The sequence below is a fragment of the Miscanthus floridulus genome, chromosome 2, assembly GCF_019320115.1.
Source record: "Miscanthus floridulus cultivar M001 chromosome 2, ASM1932011v1, whole genome shotgun sequence".
Taxonomy (NCBI): domain Eukaryota; kingdom Viridiplantae; phylum Streptophyta; class Magnoliopsida; order Poales; family Poaceae; genus Miscanthus; species Miscanthus floridulus.
This window is the reverse complement of record NC_089581.1, coordinates 127,258,340-127,280,590: the sequence shown is the minus strand read 5'-3', so window position 1 is coordinate 127,280,590 and position 22,251 is coordinate 127,258,340. Positions and strand designations below refer to the sequence as shown.

At 46.0% G+C, this 22,251-nt stretch overlaps 2 protein-coding genes and 1 pseudogene across 4 annotated transcripts; 1 reads left to right on the top strand and 2 right to left on the bottom strand.

Annotated features, from left to right (window-relative positions):
- Nucleotides 1–5,936: 5,936 nt before the first annotated feature.
- LOC136537040 (uncharacterized) lies at nucleotides 5,937–6,687 on the bottom strand (annotated as a pseudogene).
- A 2,021-nt stretch (nucleotides 6,688–8,708) lies between these two features.
- LOC136529448 (COBRA-like protein 5) lies at nucleotides 8,709–10,984 on the top strand. The gene is made up of 3 exons (XM_066522527.1): nucleotides 8,709–9,097; nucleotides 9,263–10,246; nucleotides 10,345–10,984. Exons 1-3 carry the CDS (start codon nucleotides 9,031–9,033, stop codon nucleotides 10,632–10,634), a joined length of 1,341 nt encoding a protein of 446 aa, XP_066378624.1. The 5' UTR covers nucleotides 8,709–9,030; the 3' UTR covers nucleotides 10,635–10,984.
- Nucleotides 10,985–11,072: 88 nt separating this feature from the next.
- LOC136539621 (COBRA-like protein 1) lies at nucleotides 11,073–14,360 on the bottom strand. Of its 3 annotated transcripts, none has more exons than XM_066531578.1 (7): nucleotides 14,234–14,349; nucleotides 13,635–13,778; nucleotides 13,175–13,254; nucleotides 12,320–12,779; nucleotides 12,010–12,163; nucleotides 11,642–11,919; nucleotides 11,073–11,560 (listed from the first exon to the last, which is right to left on the bottom strand). In XM_066531578.1, exons 1-7 carry the CDS (start codon nucleotides 14,319–14,321, stop codon nucleotides 11,262–11,264), a joined length of 1,503 nt encoding a protein of 500 aa, XP_066387675.1. In that variant the 5' UTR covers nucleotides 14,322–14,349; the 3' UTR covers nucleotides 11,073–11,261. The 3 variants fall into 3 exon arrangements, with proteins under 3 accessions (XP_066387675.1, XP_066387677.1, XP_066387678.1); XM_066531581.1 differs by having other exon boundaries at nucleotides 11,332–11,560; nucleotides 11,649–11,919; XM_066531580.1 differs by lacking the exon at nucleotides 13,635–13,778 and having other exon boundaries at nucleotides 14,234–14,360.
- Nucleotides 14,361–22,251: the final 7,891 nt, after the last annotated feature.

The following is a 22,251-nucleotide window of genomic DNA, read 5'->3' as shown; positions in this document are numbered from 1 at the left end:
ATTAGGCTAATAAAGTTTTCCATATTGAGCTATTCAGGAGACAATGATTTTGATTTTAAATGTATGTGCATCATGAAATAGCTGTAAAACCAATCCTACAACTAACTATAGGATGAAATACCATACAGCCTAGCTCTTCTGTCCTTACCTGGTTGCCCCCCTGCTGCTGCACATTGAGCCATACAGTGAGAAATTTTACTACTTAGTGATTCCAATCGATGTGAAACATGCCCTATTTCCTGTTCAATGGCCTATTTCCTGTGTTTTCTGAAGTGGATTGTTTTCAAATTGTTGCTTAGCTACATGAATTAAAGGCCTTTTGGTGCACCTGCGGACGCTGGAACAGCCACAGACACGAGCAGGGTTCTCAGCTACAGACTTTGTAGTATTCTAATTGTCGATCTTTACGAAGGCTTTGTAATGTTAATGTTTCACATTATATTTTAACTGTTTAACTTTAATGAAGATTTATGTACTAATGATGTTCCGAACATTACGCTCGCAATTTTTTAGGTAAAAGTGCAACATTTTATACATATGTTATTGTGCCATTGTTTTTTTACGCTGCAATGCACGAGCATTTACCTATCATCTCTTTGAACGAAGACAGGATTTTTAGAGGCCCTGAATACTTCCCAATATCTGAGAATGGTCTCGGCCATTTGCCAACCCATACATTTGTGTGGTATAAACCTAAAGATACTTGCACTCGTGCGCAGGGGCGTGTCCTTTGTAGTTCGTACTAGTTCACACCAAACGGATGGCTCCCTGACACCAACAATATAGCTTGACAAGCAGCCTTGTTCCCTCTGAAAGTGAGGCCCCGGCCGTGTCTGTTGACAAAATATGCCAAGAGCTCGTGCGTACTTATGGTGTATCGATCGGTGGCCGTTTCTGTAAGCTATAGCAGAGGAGGTAAAAGGGGCCAAACCAAAATTATGGCCTAATAATATACTTCCTTTATCCCAATACAAATTAATTTCTATAATCATCCTAAATCAAACTAGTATGTACAAACTTTATAGAAAATGATAACAATATTTATGATACCAGATAAATATATTGTGAAAATATAGTTCATGAAATATCTAGCAACACTAACTTAATGTCATTTAGTATAGGTGTGTGTGTTTTATAAATTTGATTGGACTTAAAATAATTTGATTTAAAATGAATTTAATTTAATTTAGAATAGAGAGAATAATAATTTAAAGGGAATAGCAAGATAAAATCGAACGGGCAGATTGACGATGATGAGTAGTACGGTCGAATATTGTTTACCGGACAGTTAAAAAAAACTCGATCCGCGGTGGCTAAACAACCTCTGGGTATTCTGGTTTAAGATCTTTTCACATAGATCGAGAAACCCTCCGAACCCTATCCTACCCATACACAGCGGTACCGTGGCTTCGTGAGATGAGCTGGCCACATACCTGTGCTTTGGACGTGGGGCGGACGAGGAAGTTTTTTTTACCTAGCTCGGAGGAAATCCCCGAAAATAACGCGTGGGTGCGCCACACCTGGGGCTCGAACCCGCACCGCGAGGGTGCTCCTGAGAGCGCTAAACCAGCCGTCCTAGCGTCCGTTCGCATCATCGCCGACAGTTTTCCAAGTGACAAACAGTTTATGGATAATCAAAAGCTTTGAATGATAGACGAAGCCCCTAGTACTTGAGTTTGAATGACATAGCCTAGGAAGAGTTTCGGGACAAGGATGAAAGAGGTATCACAATATTTTTTTAATATGTGTTTAGTTTGAGAACGTACAGTGTGTTTGGTTCACGGAACTATGAGAGATGGATGGGGCGGTCCTCGTTCCAGACATGTTTATTCATAGTCAATTAGGATTGGAGATATCCCTCTAGTAGGGAATATTTCATGAATATGCTCTTAAATTGGCATCCTCTCATCCACCAGAAATAAGAAGATGAGGTGAGACGAGTGAGTCCCATGAACCATTGCAATCCCAGAAAAGAGGCTCATTGGTAGATCCTGAATGTCTTATTTACCGTCTCAAACCCTTTTGTTCCCAAACAAAACAGGAAACACGGGGCGTCCTATCCCATCAATCAAACATAAAACTAGATCAGTTTCCTCCTAAAAACTGGGTGAGTTCGTCCCGTCCCACCATGACTCTGAACTAAACACACATAGAAGACGGAATCATCATCCTCAATATTTTCTTAGTGCGTTTGTTTCAGAACTTAGGATGGAATCATCCCTAATATCAGGGACAGATACATCCCCACAAATCAAAGGTATGCACTTGTCCCCTCCTGATGCCGTATTTTTCGTCCGTGCATCTTTTTCATGTTTTTGTCTTCTTCCTCAAGAGTGGTCGGTGTCAGTGGATACTCGGCACAAGCTTTGCCCTCGTGCGAGCGCGCTTACACCTCTCCAATGCTCAAGTAAGCGACAAGCTCGGACTTTGCGTGTAGGGCATGCAGTGTTGGTGGCGACTGTGGCAGGGAGGAAGGGGGCGTTAGGTGTGGCTGGGTTTGGGATTAAGTGACTAAGGGCGTGTTTGCATTCTTAGGCCTAAACTTTAGTCCATATTTAGCGGCCAATTAGGAGGGCTAAACATGAGATAATTATAAAACTAATTGTATCAGCGGTGGCTAATTTGCAAGATGAATTTATTAAACCTAATTAATCTATGATTATCAAATATTTACTAATAGAATCACATGGGGTAAATCTTGGACAAATTAGGCTTAATGAATTCGTCTCACGAATTAGCCTCCTTTTATGCAATTAGTTTATATTTAAAACTTTTAATTGGTCTCTATGTGATGTGCACATGGATTAAAGTTTAGTCCGGGTGATCCAAACACCCCCTGAGCACGCCAGACGCGGGCAGAGGGCTAGGGGGAAGAGGAGGATGGGCAGCATGTTTGCGGCGGATGGAGCTGGCCGTGTGGAAGAAGGTGAGACGGGATGACATACATGTTCCACTTGATGAATGTCTAACGCATCTCAAACGTTGATGTATCCTCCCAGTCTGTATCCCTCCAACCAAATACACATAGAAATAAAACCATCATGTCCTAAAGATGTAGAATAAATTTGCCCCGTTCCTTCTCGTTCCAAAACCAAGACTGTTGGTCACTCCATTAAAAATACTATTCAGATATGTAGGTCACTGTTGTAAACGAAAACTCTTTAGTGGTAACGTACACGCCTCTTATACTGATGCTCCAGACCACTAGAACTTAAATGGAAATTTGACAGAACTATATATTTTACACGGGCCTTAATAAAAGCCACATGCGCAAGCGGATAAAATTCCACCCACACGCCTTCTCCCCGTCCCGCCTACTATTCTTCTTTTTCTCCGACCCCGCCTTCTTCTCCTTTCCAGGCACCTCCTTCCCCGCCGCACCTCACCGCGGCTCCCTCACTGCGGCTGTCTCGCCGCCAGCCGCACGAGCGCCCCGGCTCTAGATTTGGCACGAGTATCCCCGCCTCCACCACCTCCCACCGCCCTGCGGCGGGCGGTAGGGTCTCGCCCGAGCTCCACGGTCGTGAGAGCTCCGTGGCCGTGGCAACCTCCTTTTTCCCCTCCCCCCTCCCGCATCCCCCCTCTTGCATCGGCCATGGCGACCTCCAGCAAACTTCGGCCATTGGGCCCCCGCCCCGACCTAGCCTGGCCGCCTACGCCGCTACCAGGGCCCCTAAACCGCCGTCTGTCAGGCCTCCCTGCCCTGAATCCCTTCCTTCTAAAGTTGCCAAAGTTAGGGTTGGGGCGGCGGTGATGCGGTCATCGGAGTGGGGCAGTATCTTCTCCGTCTCCGACGGTGCAGGCACGGACGTGGGCACGGGCCGGGCGAATCGAACAGCCGAGGAGAGCAGCAGTGCGCATCGGCGGATGCGGTGTGCATGCCGAGCGAGCGGATCCTGTGCGCTTGAGAATAAGTATTCCTGATATTTTATTATGTGTGCCTTTATTCTTTTGTGAATATCTTATAAAAGTGTCGGTTGCGCTATTGTTCGAAATGAACTGAGCTAACAACCTTTTCTCTTGCTCGCCTATATATTAAATTTTAGCACGAGCAGTCAGTAAGTCTGTCAGTGGATCATTGGGAGAAATCCATCTTACCTACTGGCACTACCGGAGGCGGCTTCTTTGCTGAGTGTTACACTCGGCAAAAGGGCGCTCAGTAAATAGTTTATCGGCAAAGACCTCTTTGCCGAGTGCACTTTATCGGGCACTCGGCAAAGGCTTTGTCGAGTGCCAATTCGACACTCGGTAAAGAAAAGTGGCCGTGACGGCGAGCGCCACCGTGACGGCGGCTTTGCCGAGTGTCAAGGTCAAGCACTCGGCAAAGGTACCTGATTTGCCGAGCGCCATTGACTTAGACACTCGGCAAAGGCGGCCACTTTACCGAGTGTCGCCGACAAGACACTCGGCAAAGTGGAGACCTTTGCCGAGTGCCTGGACCATGACACTCGGTAAATCTATGATGTTTGCCGAGTGCAATGGCCATTGCACTCGGCAAAGCATGTTCCCAGGTAGTTCCTAGATGGTCACTTTATCGAGTGTCATGGCCATTGCACTCGGCAAAGTGACTGAAAATAGCCTTTTTATTTGTTTTTTACATCCCATCCAAACAAACAGAAGATATATATAACAAACATCACCAACATCACATATATATCATCAACATCACATATATATCACCAACACCACATATATATCACAAACGTCATATATATATCACAAATGTCACATGTCTCACAATATATCACAAATAAGCTTACAAGCAATCCAAGTGCTCCATCATCGTCAACTACAATTGAAAATAGAAGTATCATTAACAACCACAAGTATCATCACTGATTTGGTGAAGGATTCGCTGAAGCATGAGGATCGTTCGATGCCGCCGATTGATTCTGCACAAAGGAGAAGAGATTGCATGTGTGAGGCTTCATATGTTGGTTTGGTCTATCGCATAACATTGCCAGATCCACTCTAGCTTTAACATTGTCCTTTGACTTGTCAGGAATGTCCATGATTGTTGCCCAAAGTGCCTCGGCGACATTCTTTTCAGTGTGCATTACATCAATATTGTGTGGAAGGAGAAGGTCATCAAAATAGGGGAGCCGAGTCAAGCCTGACTTATGAGTCCACATATGTTGCTCTTCATATCCCACAAAACCACCTTCTAGATTGACCACGAGACCATCTATCTGTTCACGAATCGCGGCACCAGTCATTATCGGTGGTGCAGGGTCTGTCACTACGACACCTTTCGTAAAGTTCTTGATGTCTCGTCTGAATGCATGGTCAAGAGGGAGGAATTACCGATGTTTGTCGAATGATGAATACTTACCACCCTTCTACAACCAAATGAACCTTAGACCTTCCTTGCATACTGGACATGGAAACTTCCCGTGAACACACCAGGCGCAGAATATCCCATACGCCAAGAAGTCATACAGGGAGTAGTGGTACCAAACATACATTTTGAAGTTTTTCTTTGTAGCTCGGTCGTATGTCCATACCCCTTCCTCCCAAGCACGGACCAATTCATCAATCACAGGCTCCATGAACACACCCATATTATTCCTCGGGTGTCCAGGAATTATCAACAACAAGAATATGTTCTGTCGTTGAAAGTATACACCGAGGGGGAGATTGAGGGGGATAACGAACACGGGCCAACATGTGTATGGGGCAGCCATCATTCCATAAGGATTGAACCCATCTGTTGCCAGTGCAACACGTACATTACGAGCCTCTTTAGCTTTCTCATGATGAATGACATCAAAGTGGGTCCATGCTTCACCATCGGATGCATGTACCATCCTGTTAGGATTGTATCGTTTACCATTTTTATGCCATGTCATCTGTTTCGTGGATTCCTCGGTCATGTATAGCCGTTGGATCCTCGGTATGAACGGAAGGTGCCGTAGGATTGTCACGAGAATGTCAAGCTACCTCTTCTGGCCATCACCAGAATCTACCTCCAGGAACCTAGAGGATTTACACTTTGGACAGTACTTTGCTTCCACGTATTCTTTTCTAAATATGACGCACCCCTTCAAGCAAGCATGTATCTGCTCACACGACATCTTAAGTGCACGAAGGAGCTTCTGTGACTCGTGCATGCTCTTTGGCAGAAGGTGACCCTCCGAAAGCAGGCTGCCAATAACTGTCAACATACCATCGAAGGCATCTCGACTCAGGCTATACTGGGACTTTAACGCCATTATGCGTCCAATGGCATCCAGTTGAGAAACCTTTGTCTGATCGTGAAGGGGTTTCTGTGCCATGGCAAACATGTCGTAGAACGCCTTTGCGGTTGCCTCTGGCTCCTCCTCCATACGTCCTTCAGCGAACTGTGCCTCGTGATAGTCATTTAACATGTCTGCTATCCTGGCATCAGCATCATAATCCTCGACGCGTGGTCTCACCACCTCCTCTCTCATACGATCGGCTTCACCATGGTAGACCCACCGGGTATAGTCTGCCGTAAATCCATTCTTCCAAAGATGTTCCCCCATGACCTTCTTCGTTTGTCTTTTCCTGTTTGCACATTTGCTGCAGGGACAGCAAATTTTACTTGCTCCTTTAGTAGCCATGCCAAATGCCCGTTCCAAAAAAGCATCGGTCTTGTCGATCCATTCATTGGTGACCTGACCCTGACTTGCGCGGCCCCATGTACATCCACTCACGGTCCTCCATCCTCTAACATATATAGCGACGAGTAATACAAACATCAATTGCATCTACACGACGTTCCTACTATCTAATAGGTGAGGATAGGTCCTAATCCGACGCGAGGATGCGTATGTGGGGTTAGTTTTCATGCTCTACTCCTATCCGAGACAGAATTTCGGCAGCACCTCCCCGCTGTTCTCCAAATACACGTCCTGCCAGGGAGAGTGTGTGTCCAGAGAACAACAGGGAGATGATGCCGAAACTCTGTCTCAGATCAGAGCAGACCATGGAAACTAACCCCACCTACGCATCCGCGGGCTGTCCAAAAAACATGGACAATTCAAAACAGATACAGTTTTAGATATGGAAATATCTACATATTTCCAGCCGTATCTCTTTCAAACGGGAGACGCCTAACTGGGTTACGTGATCTACGACCATGATACGGAAAGAGGGGTTATACCTAGGGTGGCAGTGGAGTCAGGCTAGCGGGGCCATGGCGGGTCAGTGCAGTGGCGAGGCAACGCGGTACAGGCCGACTTCGGTTTGCAAGCATCGTACGTGACAACTTGCGCGAAACCTCCTCAATTTTTTATCACAGCCTCCACATATGATATCTTGACATCTTGATAAGTTTCATGATTTTCGGACTTCGTTTGCTTTTTATAGAATTTAAAAACAACTCGATCGCAAGTTCGTGGTCATGTTTCGTGAACAAGATGTTCGAAATTGGTGGTCTGTTCCTGGATATGGCCTCACATTATACTAAATAACATGAATATCATTTTTCCATTCATTTTTTTTTATTATTCGAATGACTAACCGTTATAGTTTGAATTATCCAAGAAAATTCAATTAAATGAAATAAATTAAAGAAATATAGAAAAAGTCCGAGAAATGTGCCACATTGGAATATGGAGTACCAGGTATTGTCTGAGAACTGTAAAAAAAGTTTGGAGGTCAAAAATGAAAAAAAAATATGATTTGCCGAGTGTTAAAAAATGACACTCGGCAAAGGAGCCTCTTTGCCGAGTGTCAGGAGAAGACACTTGGCAAAGGATTAACGACAGTTGTCGGCCATTAATGGCGGCGGCCCTTTGCCGAGTGTTATTGTTTGACACTCGGCAAACCTGGTCTTTGCCGAGTGTTATTCTTTGCCGAGTGTTCGACACTCGGCAAACCACCTTTTTGCCGAGTGCCATTTGTTTGCCGAGTGCTTTCTCTCTAGCACTCGGCAAACAACCTCTTTACCGAGTGCCCGATAAAAACACTCGGCAAAGTCTGGAACACTCGGCAAAGAAGCCATCTCCGGTAGTGTGGATCGCGCATCGCAAAGAGGGAGCTGAAAGCAGCAGTTCGCTCGGCATTGAAATGTCGGGCTATGTACATTTGGCCTGTTCGCTGGTCGGTTTTGAAAACCACTGTTAACTGACTGGTAAGTTCTGGCTGAAATCAACAAGCGAACAGCCTGATTGGTTGCTCTCTGTTGACTTCAGAAAGGTTTGGACGAGGGCCCAGCAAAAACGAACATATACAAACATAAATACATTGCACGACCCTGTACGTTCGTGGATATATAAAATGAAATCCTTTTACGTATACGTACATCTACATACATACGGTACGGAGGATAGTCTCCAAACACGGAATGATTGAGAAACGTGAGAAAGGATGAACAAGCAGGAGATAGCTTATGCACGCATCTTCCCAGCTGTGCGTGTGATCAAACGTCGCAAGTAGCGCAACAGCTTCTTCTCACCTCACTCATTTAAACATGCCGAGTGACGTCGTGCTCGTCCGTCGCCATCACGGACACGGATCGTACCACCACCACACCAAGATGGTAAGAGATCCTCCGCGTCGCTTTCCACCTTCCCTCCCTCCGTCACCAACCACGGTTGCTTCAGGGGCGGAGCAATGCGGGACAAGGATCTGCGCCCGCCATGGGATGAGCAGGCATTATTCATTCATTCAGCGAGCACACACCACACTACCGGCGAATAGCAATAGCTAGCGATCGATCAGATTCAGAGGGAGGTGGAGCGGCGCCATCACCTCCGTCACGCACACGATTTCTCTCTTTTCATTTTCAAATCGAGTAGTAAGTAGTTCGAGTCCTCGTTACGCAACTCAACCAACCGGCGTCGGCCAGCTGATCGAGCCGCCCGGCCGGTGTGACGTGCCATCTCGATGGCCATCTCTCTTCACCTTCTTTGGTTGCTGCGGCAGCAGGGCCTTTTATTCGCCCTGCCTCTAGCTTCTTCCTCCAGGATCGGAGCGTGTGCTACCAGCTAGCAGCACAGCAGCCGTGGTGGTGTTACGCTCTTGCAGAGGCCGCCGGCCGGCTCGCTCGTCAAGGATCGATCCATGGGGCTCCGCGATTCCTCCGTGCTGCTGGCTCTGGCCCTCGCGCTCGCCTACTGCTCCGTCGCAGGTTCAATTCGTCGTCGCGCCATTCCTTCATCTGAAAATGAAACCTTTTTTTTTCCTTCTAATTAATGCAAATGGACGACGACGATCGATGCTCACCTCTATTGTCGATCGTCGTCTTCCTCGCTGGCTCTCTCCATGGCTGGCTGACGGCTTGCTCTACTTGCAGTGGTGGGCTACGATCCCCTGGACCCTCGGGGCAACATCACCATCAAGTGGGACGTGATCTCGTGGACGCCCGACGGGTACGTGGCGATGGTGGCGATGAGCAACTACCAGATGTACCGGCACATCATGGCGCCCGGGTGGACGGTGGGGTGGTCGTGGGCCAAGAAGGAGGTGATCTGGTCCATCGTGGGCGCGCAGGCCACGGAGCAGGGCGACTGCTCCAAGTTCAAGGGCGGCGTCCCGCACTGCTGCAAGCGGACGCCCGCCGTGGTGGATCTGCTCCCGGGGGTGCCCTACAACCAGCAGATCGCCAACTGCTGCAAGGCCGGGGTGGTGTCGGCGTACGGGCAGGACCAGGCCGGGTCCGTCTCCGCGTTCCAGGTCTCCGTCGGCCTCGCCGGCACCACCAACAAGACGGTGAAGCTGCCCAAGAACTTCACCCTCATGGGCCCCGGGCCAGGGTACACCTGCGGGCCGGCGACGATCGTGCCGTCCACCGTGTACTGGACGCCCGACCACCGGCGCCGGACGCAGGCGCTCATGACGTGGACGGTCACCTGCACCTACTCGCAGCAGCTGGCGTCCAAGTACCCGTCCTGCTGCGTCTCCTTCTCCTCCTTCTACAACGACACCATCGTGCCGTGCGCCCGGTGCGCGTGCGGCTGCGGCCACGGCGGCCACGCCGGGCCGGGCGGCGGGTGCATCGAGGGGGACTCCAAGCGCGCGCTGTCGCCCGGGGTGAACACGCCGCGCAAGGACGGGCAGGCGCTGCTGCAGTGCACGCCGCACTTGTGCCCCATCCGGGTGCACTGGCACGTCAAGCTCAACTACAAGGACTACTGGCGCGCCAAGATCGCCATCACCAACTTCAACTACCGGATGAACTACACGCAGTGGACGCTGGTGGCGCAGCACCCCAACCTGGACAACGTCACTGAGGTCTTCAGCTTCCAGTACAAGCCGCTGCTACCATACGGCAGCATCAGTGAGTAGCAGACTGTTGGGCATGTTTCTTGATCATCATGTCATGCAAGTGCCAAACCCAGTTACCCAATGTGATTGATTATACATGCATCCATGCAGATGACACTGGCATGTTCTACGGGCTCAAGTTCTACAACGACTTGCTCATGGAGGCCGGCCCGTTCGGCAACGTGCAGTCGGAGGTGCTCATGCGCAAGGACGCCAGGACCTTCACCTTCAGCCAGGGATGGGCCTTCCCGCGCAAGATCTACTTCAACGGCGACGAGTGCAAGATGCCGCCGCCGGACTCCTACCCCTACCTGCCCAACGCCGCGCCCGCCGCAGCCTCACAGCTGATCGTGTCCGCCGCCGCCTCAGCGTTCCTACTGGCGCTGCTCCTGGTGGCATGACCATGATCCATGACCCACCAAGGGCAAGGCCTCCATTTCTTCCTTTGTTCTTGTTCCGCCTCTCTCGTCCATTGGGCAGGGAGTAGAGTACAGTAGGCAGGGCATTTTGGTTGCCAAGACTTCAACACTTGGGTTTCGCTTCATTGCTTCATCAGAGGAAAACTGTCATGTATGTAATGTAACTTGGGAGTTGCAGGGCATTTTGGTTGCCAAGACTTCAGCACTCTGAAGGCTAGCAAAACAAAACAAAACAAAAAACAGACATATAGAGCACATGTTTTCTGTGTTTTCGTTCTGTACACATAATCCAGAAGAATGATACATGAATCAACATACTGAACATTAGCATACTTTTCTGAACCAAACACGCACAAGATTTGTCTTGGGGGATACTGATAACTGATACGTCTGCATTAACCAATCTTCAGATCTACAATACACAAAATGCAAATGAATCTACAGCCAGCCTGCTGGATCACAGTTTCACATCCGAATCGGCACACCAGAATCATCCTTACGCACTAGATTACAAGAAATTCAGGATGCTTGATGTGTCAACAGACCAATGTGACAATCACTAGTTTCAATAAACAGTTGCCTAAACATTAGCTAATCCGTCGATAGCCACTACATACGAAGCCGTAAGAACAGCATCGCCATCCAAATCGCGATGGGCAGAACAAGGGATGAGCTCTTCAGTAGGAGTACAGGGGAAGAATTAGGTAGCCATGGGTACGCATCTGGTGGAGGCATGACGCAGCTGTCACCATTGAAGTATATCCGCCTTGGGAACGCCCAGCCTTTCTCGAATGTGAATGTCAACGGGTCCTTCCGGAACAGAAGCTCAGATTGCACATTTCCATCTGGCCCAGCCACCATGAGCAGGTCATTGTAGTACTTGATACCCCACAGCATTCCAGTATCATCTGCAGCAAAATATCGGTGAATTTAGCTAAAGCATTATATATAAACATGGTCAGGACTCAGGAGGTGCAACAAATACTAACTTATTACTCCATAGGGGTTCAGAGGCTTGTAGTTGAAGCTGAAAATAGTAGTAACTTTGTCGAAATTCGGATGCTGAACTACCAAGTTCCACTGTGAGTAATTCATCCGGTAATTCCAGTTTGTAACCGTGATCTTTACCCTCCAGTATTCCCTGTAGTTGAGCTTAACATGCCAATGCACTCTTATAGGGCACATATGGGGCGTGCACTGAACTAGAGGAGCCATGCTGCTCTTGCCTGGTCCATTCACGACAGAAGCCAAAAAAGGTGAATTACCCCTACAAACATATTAAGTACATACAAACAAAGAAAACGTTAAGTGCAAAACATATGGTGTCTAAGAGACTTTGTGAAGGGATGGTACTTACTCGACACAGTTTCCTGATCTGGTATTCTGACAGCCACATGAACATTTTGGGCAGTTAACTATGGTTTCATTGTAAAATGATGAGAGTGAAACACAACAAGTTGGAGCCCGCTGAGCAACAAATTGTGAATATGTACATGTCACGTTCCATGTCACTGCAAAAAAATAAAAAAGGCGTTCACTATTCAATGACCTGGACATATATGCTACCTAGCACACAATAGAGCTCTGACAAAAACCATAAGCCAGAGGTTTTTTGTTACGACAAGATAAAGTTTTTCCACCTAAAGAAGAATGCTGGAACAACTTACCATGAGCTTGAGTGGTTCTCCTTCTGTCCTGAGAAATGAACTTCATAGGAGGTTTCACCACATGAGCTGCTCCACAACTGTATCCTGGTCCTGGGGCCTTCAGAGTGAAGTTTAGTGGCGCTTTCACTGTGTAGTTGGTAGTACCAGATCGGCCAACACTGATCTGAAATGATGCCACTGCACTGACTGGATCTTGAACCCATGAGTTAAGCACTCCTCCTTTGCAACAATTTGCAACCTGCATGTTGTAAGGTGTCCCAGGAAGCAAGTCAACAACTGCTGGATCCCTCTTGCAGCAGTGTGGTATATTGCCTTTGAACTGAGAGCAATCCCCTTGCTCTGTGGTCTGCCCACCAACCATGGTCCAAATGATCTCCTTCTTTGCCCACACCCATCCAAGGTTCCACCCGGGTGCTTGGATATGTCGGTATTTATGGTAGTTGTATATGGAAACAACAGCCTGCAGAACAGATTTCACATAACATCAGCAACACAAAAGAGAGCTTGCATATATGTTCCCCTTTTATAGTGTTACGCTTATACTAAGATGATGTGCAAAACATGGTTCAAAAAAAAATTATGTGCAAAACACCAGTCATGTGGTCATGCCTGTCTTCAGCATGAAACTATAGCACTTTCAGGCATTTGGTAAGATTACAATTTAATATGATGCAAACAGTGAATGTCAGACAGAACTCAAATGCATGATCTTTATGTGGTAATTTTCCTTGGAATTCAGAAAGAACTAATTTCTGAGCCTGCCATCTCATCTTTCTCAAACAATTCGTCATTTAAGATGTAAGGTCTTGTTAGTATATATAAAACATGTCTTAGTAGTATTAACAGTGTACTTACAACATAGCCATCTGAAGTCCACTGCATGACATCCCATTTGATTGTGATATTCCCAGTTGGATCAAGAGGATCATATGCTTCTGCAGAAACAATCAAGGAGAAAATCAGGCAAATTTTGGGCCTTCAGTATCAAGATATGATCTTTTTTCTCTCCCTTGAAGACCTCACAAGGCGACAGACCCTAAGACCATGCGGTGTGATGTATTTTAATATCACAAACTAAGACACAACTGAGAGTAACATAGTTCGCTAGAATTGATATGTATTTCACGGGCATGCACTCATGCAGTAGCAGTACAAACATAAGAAATTACTCATTCATCCCTTGGCCATAGGCCATACATAAAAAATACTAGAATTGAGGCTATTCAGCAATATATGTGCATCCAGTTGTAATACAAATAATGGCAGGTAGACTGATTTGTGAAGGGCGGGCCTGGTGCAAGCGGTAGAGTCTTACCGCCTGTGACCGGAAGGTCCCGGGTTCGAGTCGCGGTCTCCTCGCATTGCGCAGGCGAGGGTAAGGCTTGCCACTGACACCCTTCCCCAGACCCCACACAGAGCGGACATAAGAAATGGTCCCTCTTGACATCAAACTTGCTATCTGAAGTCATAGTGCTCAGGTCAGTATATGAAAGGACAAGGACATCATTGTTTGCACAACTGATTGCTGCTTCAGTCATTCAGTGGCCAAAAGGGATGGAAGTTCTAACATCTTTTCAACAGATAATGATACTGGCGGCCAGGCGGGATTCATGTTTGGATTGGCTAGTAATGCAACTCTAAACAAACTCTCTGTTGCTATCTTCAGATTCGTATTTGTGAACCATAGTTACTATGGATGCCAAAAATAAGGATCACAGTGAAATGCGCACGGGCTCAGGTGACGGCATTTAGGCCTTTCAACTTCAGCGCAGACAAATAAAAAATCGGAAAAGAAACCAACAAGAAAACACGAATAATCATGCGCACTAAGTACTCCGTAGTCCCCAGCACCAGCAGAGCAGAAATTTCACAACATTTTGCTAGGATTGAAGCGCCAGCTAGTGAAGCACTGACCTGCCAGAGGAGGCAGAGAAGAGAAGCCGGCGAGCAGAGCAGTGGCGGCAGCCAGATGCCGGAGCAGTAGGAGTCGCAGCCTCGCCATTGCTCACACCAGAGAGAGCTGAAAGAACCTTGCCGTGCCTTCCTCTCCCTTCCCTCCCCTACTTCCCTCGCATTTATTGACATTTCCTTTCCTTGGTCAGTTTTTTCATTGGTGCGAGAAAGCCAGAGCAGGGCGCCTAGGAAACCGTGTCAGCACTGCGAGACAGAGAAGGGAGGGAGAGAGAAGCAAAGCCTGAAAAGCAGCAGCAGCAGCAGCAGCAGCAATGCAAGTACCAGGGGAGAAGAGAGAGAGAGAGAGCCCTTTCCCGTGCTCCGTGTTTCTGGGCCGGTGGGTTTGGAACTAGTGCATGGTTAAAGACCATTGAGGGTGGTATTGGGCCTGATATGTAGGCACCCACCAGGATTAGATGGTGCAAAATCTTTTTATTTGGTTGCTTGTATTCTTTTGGTCAAGTTGCATCGCGCTATTGATTGGTTACCTGAACTCATGTTCCGATTGAGATAACACATACACCCGAAGAAGCCAAGTTGCATCAGACTAGCTAAGTCCACGAGAAACAGATATTAATCTCATTTCTACGAAGCCAAGGAGATGGAGAAATTTTGTATGAGTTGAGCCAAGGAGATGGAGAAATTTTGTATGAGTTGAGCCTAGCTCAAGTCGACATACATATGCATCCAAATAGCTGTTCCTTGTATCTCACGGGCTAAGCTAACACATATACGTTCAACCAAACATGCCCATTATTGTTAGGAGGGATCAACTTTTTTTCTTAAGGTACTTGCTCCTTGGGTCTCTTGTGCTCAAGTTTAATTCAAGAACTACTTTGTCTTGTTTATATTCCTATACTTGAAATTGCTTGCTTGTCACCCAAAGTTGCAAACCCCAATAGAACAGAAAGTAGGTCCCTTGCATTACTAATCAAAATTGTCTAGTCTTTATTTTTACAGGTCGCCGTCTATTCACCTCGTCCCTCTAGACGGTTTCTTAAATCCTACAACAATACACTGACATCGTAGAGGTGGCAAAAAACTGGCATGCTCAAACTTAGACATTAGAAATGTGTACCGCCTTGTTGAGGGAAACATGATCAAGAGCCCCAATAGCAATTAGGGCAAGACTGTGGAGGTCAGTGGTGGGAAGAGAGGTCTTCTTGAGCTTGAGCACGTTCCCTTTTTTAACTTGTCTATGTAGGTCTATTGAGCTGTAGCGGGGCTTGAACAATATCTTAAGCGGGGTACCAATGAATTAGGGGGGGGGCACTAATGATGCATGAATCAAATTAGCAACTGATTGTTGTATGATTATTAAGAAAAAATAAGATCACAGGGATAGCCATGGCTCAGGTTGGTCTGACCTATCCTCCACCCCAGATATTGAGCAACTCTTAAACTCATCGCAGAGTGCTTTGAGGTGGCTAGCCTTGTCGACAACAATGTGTAGAGAATCGTGTCTTTGCCAGCGAGATAAGAGTTATGGCACAAGGGAGCAGTTGAGTCCATCAACCTGTGGCCACCAACCTTGCGCGGTAGTATCGTGGATCGTAGCTCATGGATCATGGAGAAAAGTTGAGAAGTTTAAGGGCTTGTTTAGAAGAGCTTGGCTCTGGCTTTTTGCTATAGTAGCTAGGAAGACAAAGCCAAGAGAGTGAAAAGGGACTTTTATGAATAGTGGCACTACAATGATGTGGATAGTGATATGAATGTAAGGAAAATGGGCCCTAGGCCCATTTACTTTGGATTTTGGTGTTTGATGACTAACACAACCAAATTGGACTAATGAATTTACAAGTGATTGTTTTATAGTTTAATAGGGTGCAAAACGTGACTTGGACAAAGGCGACATGATGATCCGAGGATCAACACCACAAGCAAAACCTTACGAGCACAAGAGAAGACCCAAGATATCAAGCAAAGTCCAAGCACGAAGATAGAAACCAAGCCGTACGCAAGATCACGAAGAAACGAGCTCACAGAAGTGACCGGATGCTGGACCGGACGCTGGAGAAAAGTGACCGGATGCTCCGATCAGTGGCTCGGCATCAGCTACAGTGACCGGACGCTGAACAAGTGAATCGACCGGACACACCTGATGGCATTGTTCATCAGTCCAACAACACACTCAGCAAGTGATCGAACGCTGGCGGCAAACCGACCGGACGTAGGACAGCAACAACAGCGTCCGATCGAGTACAGAGAGGTTCCAGAGTGGCGAACTTGCGACCGGACACGTTTGGTGGCAAGTGACCGGACTGCTGGCAGCGTCCGATCAGTTGTTCGCGGCTCCAACTGTCGAGACGACCGGACGCGTCCAATCAGGACGACTCTAGCGTCCGGTCAGTAGCAGAAAAGTGGGATTTCAGTCCCCAACGGCTACTTTCTCAGTGGGGCTTATAAATACAACCCCAACCGGCCATTTAGGTAAGTAGTGGAGCTGAGGAAAACATACCAAGGGTGTTGATACACCATTTTAGTGATCTCCACTTGCATAAGTGCTTAGTGTTTTATTAGGTGATTAGCGTAGGTGCTTTGCGAAGTGCTTAGGTTGATTAGACCTTCACTTATGCGCTTGCTCTAGGTTTAGGCCTAGTGTTTAGTGAGGTTTGCATACATCTTATCACTCGGTGCTTGCGAGCACCATTGTTGTATATCAGAGGAGCTTAGTAGTCTTACGAGATCACACCAACCGAGTTTGTGGTGTGGCCGCCACCATGTACCGAAGGGAATAAGGCCCGTGGACGTTTCGACTGAAAGCTTGATAGTGAAGACAGGTGGGGAGCATCCAGGGAGAGGCTTACCAGAAGGCACATCAGAGACCCACTTGCGTATGGAGAAGGCCCAAGGCTATCCACGGAGTTACCCGACCGGGAGCTTGGCCCTTGCGAGGGGCTCCAACTAGGACTAGGGGGAAGCTTGCGCGCTTCTTGATACCTCGGTAAAAATATCGGAGTCATCGACAGGAGTTTACATATCTCTACCTTGCTCTTTAGCTTCCGCATTTACATTATTTATATTACTCATTTTGTGGTAGAGATAGCAATACACAAGCAAAACCGTAGTTGTACATTTAGATAGTTTATCTATTGCATAGGTTTTGCTAGGGATTAGAAAAATATGCCATAGTTTTAGAGTTAGATTTTTAAGTTGCCTAATTCACCCCCCCCCTCTTAGGCGTCACGGCCCCCTTCAATTGTATTAGAGCTAGGTTGGCTCAATTTGGACCTTTGGCTTAACCACCGTTGAGCCGACGCTATTTAGAGTGGTTGGGATGGATACCTCTAGGCCTCCGCACTTTGACTGGCACTAACTTCCCTTACTATAGAGCTAGAATGGCTTGCTACCTTGAGGCGGTTGATTTGGGAGTTTGGAGAGTCACTCATGACGGAATGAAACCCATTAAGAATCCCTGATAAACCCACGAAGAGTGATGAAAAGGAAATTCATTTCAATGCTAAAGCAAAGAATTGCTTGTTTGAATCATTTAGCATGGATATGTTTAACCAAGTATTCACTTTAAATACGGCACATGAAATTTGGTTAAAACTTCAAGAGCTCCATGACTGGCACAAGTAATGTCCATGAGCAAAAGCATTATCTAGCTAAACAAAATTATGATTCCTTCGAAATGAATGATGATAAGCTTATTCGTGATATGTATTCTCGTTTGAATCTAATTATCAATGAGCTCCATTCTATAGGATTAACAAAGCTAGATGATGTGGACATCGTGAGGAAGATCATCTCCTGTGCTACCACAAAAGAAATATGCAAGCATCATCACCATCCTTCACAACATGGAGGACTTGAAGCACCATGACCCCTGACCATAGTCATTGGCAAGATAGTGGCATTTGAAATGTCACGCAAGATGGGTCAAGAAGAAGCCTCTTCATCAAGCAAAGGCAAAGCTCTTGCATGTGGCAAGAAAAAGAAGATGAAGGGCAAGCAAGTTGAGACAAACTCAAGCTCAAGCTCCTCAAGTGAAGAAGAAGAAGATGAGGATGATGATGAAGATTCAAGTGATGATGATCAATCTTCCTCCTCTACCTTCGACCTTGATGAAGAATCAATCAAACTTATCAACAAGGTGGAGAAGATGATCCAAAGGCTCAATGTCAAGGGTGTGCCCATCCAAATTCAAGATATCATCTTCATCAATCAAAGAAATGAGCAAAGAAAAAGAGGATGCTATGGATGCGGTGAGTTGGGGCACTTTGTGGAAGTTTGTCCAAACAAGCCCACACCCAAGGCAAAGAAGAAGGTGTGCAAGAATCAAGCCCTCACATCAATAAGGTCATGGGATGATTCTTCAAGTGAAGAAGAACACCATCACAAGAGGCGAGGACACAAGCACTCATCATCAAGCTCTTCACGTGTGTGCCTTATGGCACGAGGTAACGAAAGCTCATCCTCTAGTGAGAGTGATAGTGATGATGAAATGCCTTCTTATGAAGAAATTGTGCAACAAAATCTTAATTATGCTAAAGTTTGCACAAGTCAACAAAAGAAGCTCGAAAAAATAAAAGAAAAGCTAGATAGTTCACAAGTAGCCTACAAAACATTGCTTGAACAATATGAGAACATTGCTAATCTCAATGTTGAACTATCTACTAAAATTGAGCGACTTGAGGCTAGTGCAACAACAAATGCATGCACAATCAATGATCAGCAACTTGTAAAGAAAAATGAAAAATTAAAAGAAAAGTTAGCTAGCTCACAAGATGCTTATAAAAGTTTGCTTGCTAAAATAGAAACCATGTGCAAACATTGTGATGGGCTAACTAATAAAGTTGCTAATCTTGAAGCCGTTAGCACAACCCCCACCAAGGCATCTAAAAGGAAAAGTTCTATCATGTCTAAAAAGGATACCTCTACTTCTTGTAATGATTTATGTTTAGACTCACCTTTGTGCAACCAAGTTTGTGTTGAGAAAGTTATTGTAGATACATGCACACAAGAGGTTGCCAAGGAGAATGAGCAACTCAAGCAAGAAGTAGCTCGCCTCACCAAGGACTTGACTCAAGTGAAAGGTAAGGTGAAGCAAGCCCAACTTCATCAAGATAACACCATCAATGGAGTAAGAAGCTTGATGAAGGACAAACCATGGTTTGCTACGTGTGCCACAAGGAATGCCACAAGTCCTATGAGTGCAAGGTGAAGAATGAGGAAGGAGCAAAGAAGAAGGAGAAAAAGCGAACAAGCAAGCTCTCCAACTCCTACACCAACAAGGTGGACAAGATGGCCTCCACACCATACTTGCTAAAGAAGAAGAAAAATAACAAGGTGGTGGCCATCAAGGTAAACAAGCAAGCCAACAATAGGGTCAAATGTTTTTGGGTGCCAAAGGAAATCATCTCCAACATGAAGAGCACCAAAAAAGTTTGGATCCCAAAAGGGAAGTGAGAAGTCCAATGGACTTAGGGGAATTTGGAGACTTGGCAAAGTATGGGTGCATTTCATGGGGTGCATCATGATGGACAAAATCATTGCCAAGTGGGTTAGTGAATACTATGGACCCAAATTCCCCTTCCCATGTTAGGTAACTAGATTCAATTTACTTCAATTGGTATTAGATTTAAATTTTCCTACAATTGGAATCTTTTAGCATCTAGTTACTCTTCATGTCTAGGTTTGCATTTGCATTCTTATATATTTTGTCATGCATACACTAGGTATTTCATATGGTAGGCTTGCTCGGTTTCATTCTTATTCCTTGGAGCAATCCTACATGGTTTAAAATTGTTTAGGAGCACGGCACATAGCTTTTCCTTTAATTGTTCATCTAATATGTGCCAAAGTCCAAATTGTAGATAATTTCTCCCGAATATCGCCTTCGAAAATGACTCTCACATTCATGTGATATCATCTTTCAAGTGGTATTTTTTATTCTAAAATCAATGTGCATGTTTCCTACAAGTATTCCATACTTGTGTGCACAAATTTAGGGAGAGGTTACTCTATAAGTTGGATGCTTTGAGACTAACACATTTTCAAGCTTATCATGTGTGTAGTAGTCTCATTGCAAGGAAAATGGAGTCCCCAGAGTTAAGCATCATACTTCAAATATCCACCACCGATTGCAAGTGGTAGAAATCAAATGTGGTATTTCTAAACCAATATCATCATGTTGATTTTATTTTGATATTTATATGCTTTCTCCGAGCATTATATAGATTAAATTCCCTTATGCAATACTTTGCCAATTATGCATATGCTTTGCCTTCTATCATATGTATGCATATATTTAGGGGGAGCTTAGTCTATATAATGTGAGAGTCAAATTTTGTGATCTATTTCACTCTACACACAAAGGATCACAAAGTTTGACCCTCCCTTGTGCTACTAATGTCTTCCTTTTTGGTGTTTGATTGCAAAGGGGGAGAATTTAGAGGACCAAAAGCAAGCATTAATTTGTAGTAATGGTCCGAGAAAGGGAGGATAGTGGATTATGGATTAGCCTATGTAATGGGGAGAATTTGTAGGAAGCAAGTCTTAAATCCACAATACTACATGGGGACATTTGCAAAGGGCAAGATGAGTACTTATGTAGACTTACAAGTAGTATCTATTAGCATCATATAATCTTGCCCCTTGCATTGCATCCTAGCAAGTAGATAGGTTTTAAATTCAATTTTTTTATTATTTGCTTGCTTTGGTCATGTTGTCATCAATCACCAAAAAGTGGGAGATTGTAAGGAAAATAGACCCTAGGCCCATTTACTTTGGATTTTGGTGTTTGATGACCAACACAACCAAATTGGACTAATGAATTTGCAAATAATTATTTTGTAGTTCAATAGGGTGCAAGACATGACTTGGACGAAGGTGACGTGATGATCCAAGGATCAACACCACAAGCAAGACCATTTTCAATAGGGTGCAAGACATGACTTGGACGAAGGCGACGTGATAATCCGAGGATCAACACCACAAGCAAGACCTTAGGAGCACAAGAGAAGACCCAAGATATCAAGCAAAGTCCAAGTACAAAGATAGGAACCAAGCCGTATGCAAGATCAGGAAGAAACGAGCTCATAGAAGTGACCGGACGCTGGAGAAAAGTGATCGGACGCTCCGATCAGTGGCTTGGCATCAGCAGCAGCGACTGGACGCTGAACAAGTGAATCGACTGGATGCACCGATGGCACTGTTCATCAGTCCGACAACACACTCAGCAAGTGACCGGACGTAGGACAGCAGCGTCCGATTGAGTACAAAGAGGTTCCAGAGTGGCGAACTTGCGACTGTACACATCCGGTGGCAATTGATCGGACGCTGGCAGCGTCTGATCAGTTGTTCATGGCTCCAACGGTTGGGATGACCGGACGCGTTCGATCAGGACGACTCTAGCATCTGGTCAGTAGTAGAAAAGCAGGATTTTATCTCCAATGGCTACTTTCTCAGTGGGGCTTATAAATACAACCCCCAACCGGCCATTTGGTAAGTGTGGAGCTGAGGAAACATACCAAGGGTGTTGATACACCATTTTAGTGATCTTCACTTGCATAGTGCTTAGTGTTTTATTAGGTGATTAGCGTATGTGCTTTGAGAAGTGCTTAGGTTGATTAGACCACCACTTATGCGCTTGCTCTAGGTTTAGGCCTAGTGTTTAGTGAGATTTGCATACCTCTTATCACTCGGTGCTTATGAGCACCATTGTTGTACATTGGAGGAGCTTGTAGTCTTGCGAGATCACACCAACCGAGTTTGTGGTGTGGCCGCCACTGTGTACCAGAGGGAACAAGGTCCACGGCGTTTTAGCCGGAAGCTTGATAGTGAAGACGACGGGGAGCATCTGGGAGAGGCTTACCGAAAGGCACGTCGGAGACCCACTCGCGCGTGGGGGAAGTCCCAAGGCTGTCCACGGAGTTACCCGACCGGGAGCTTGGCCCTTGCAAGGGATTCCTTACGAGGGGCTCCAATGAGGACTAGGGGAAGCTTGCGCACTTCTCGATACCTCGGTAAAAATA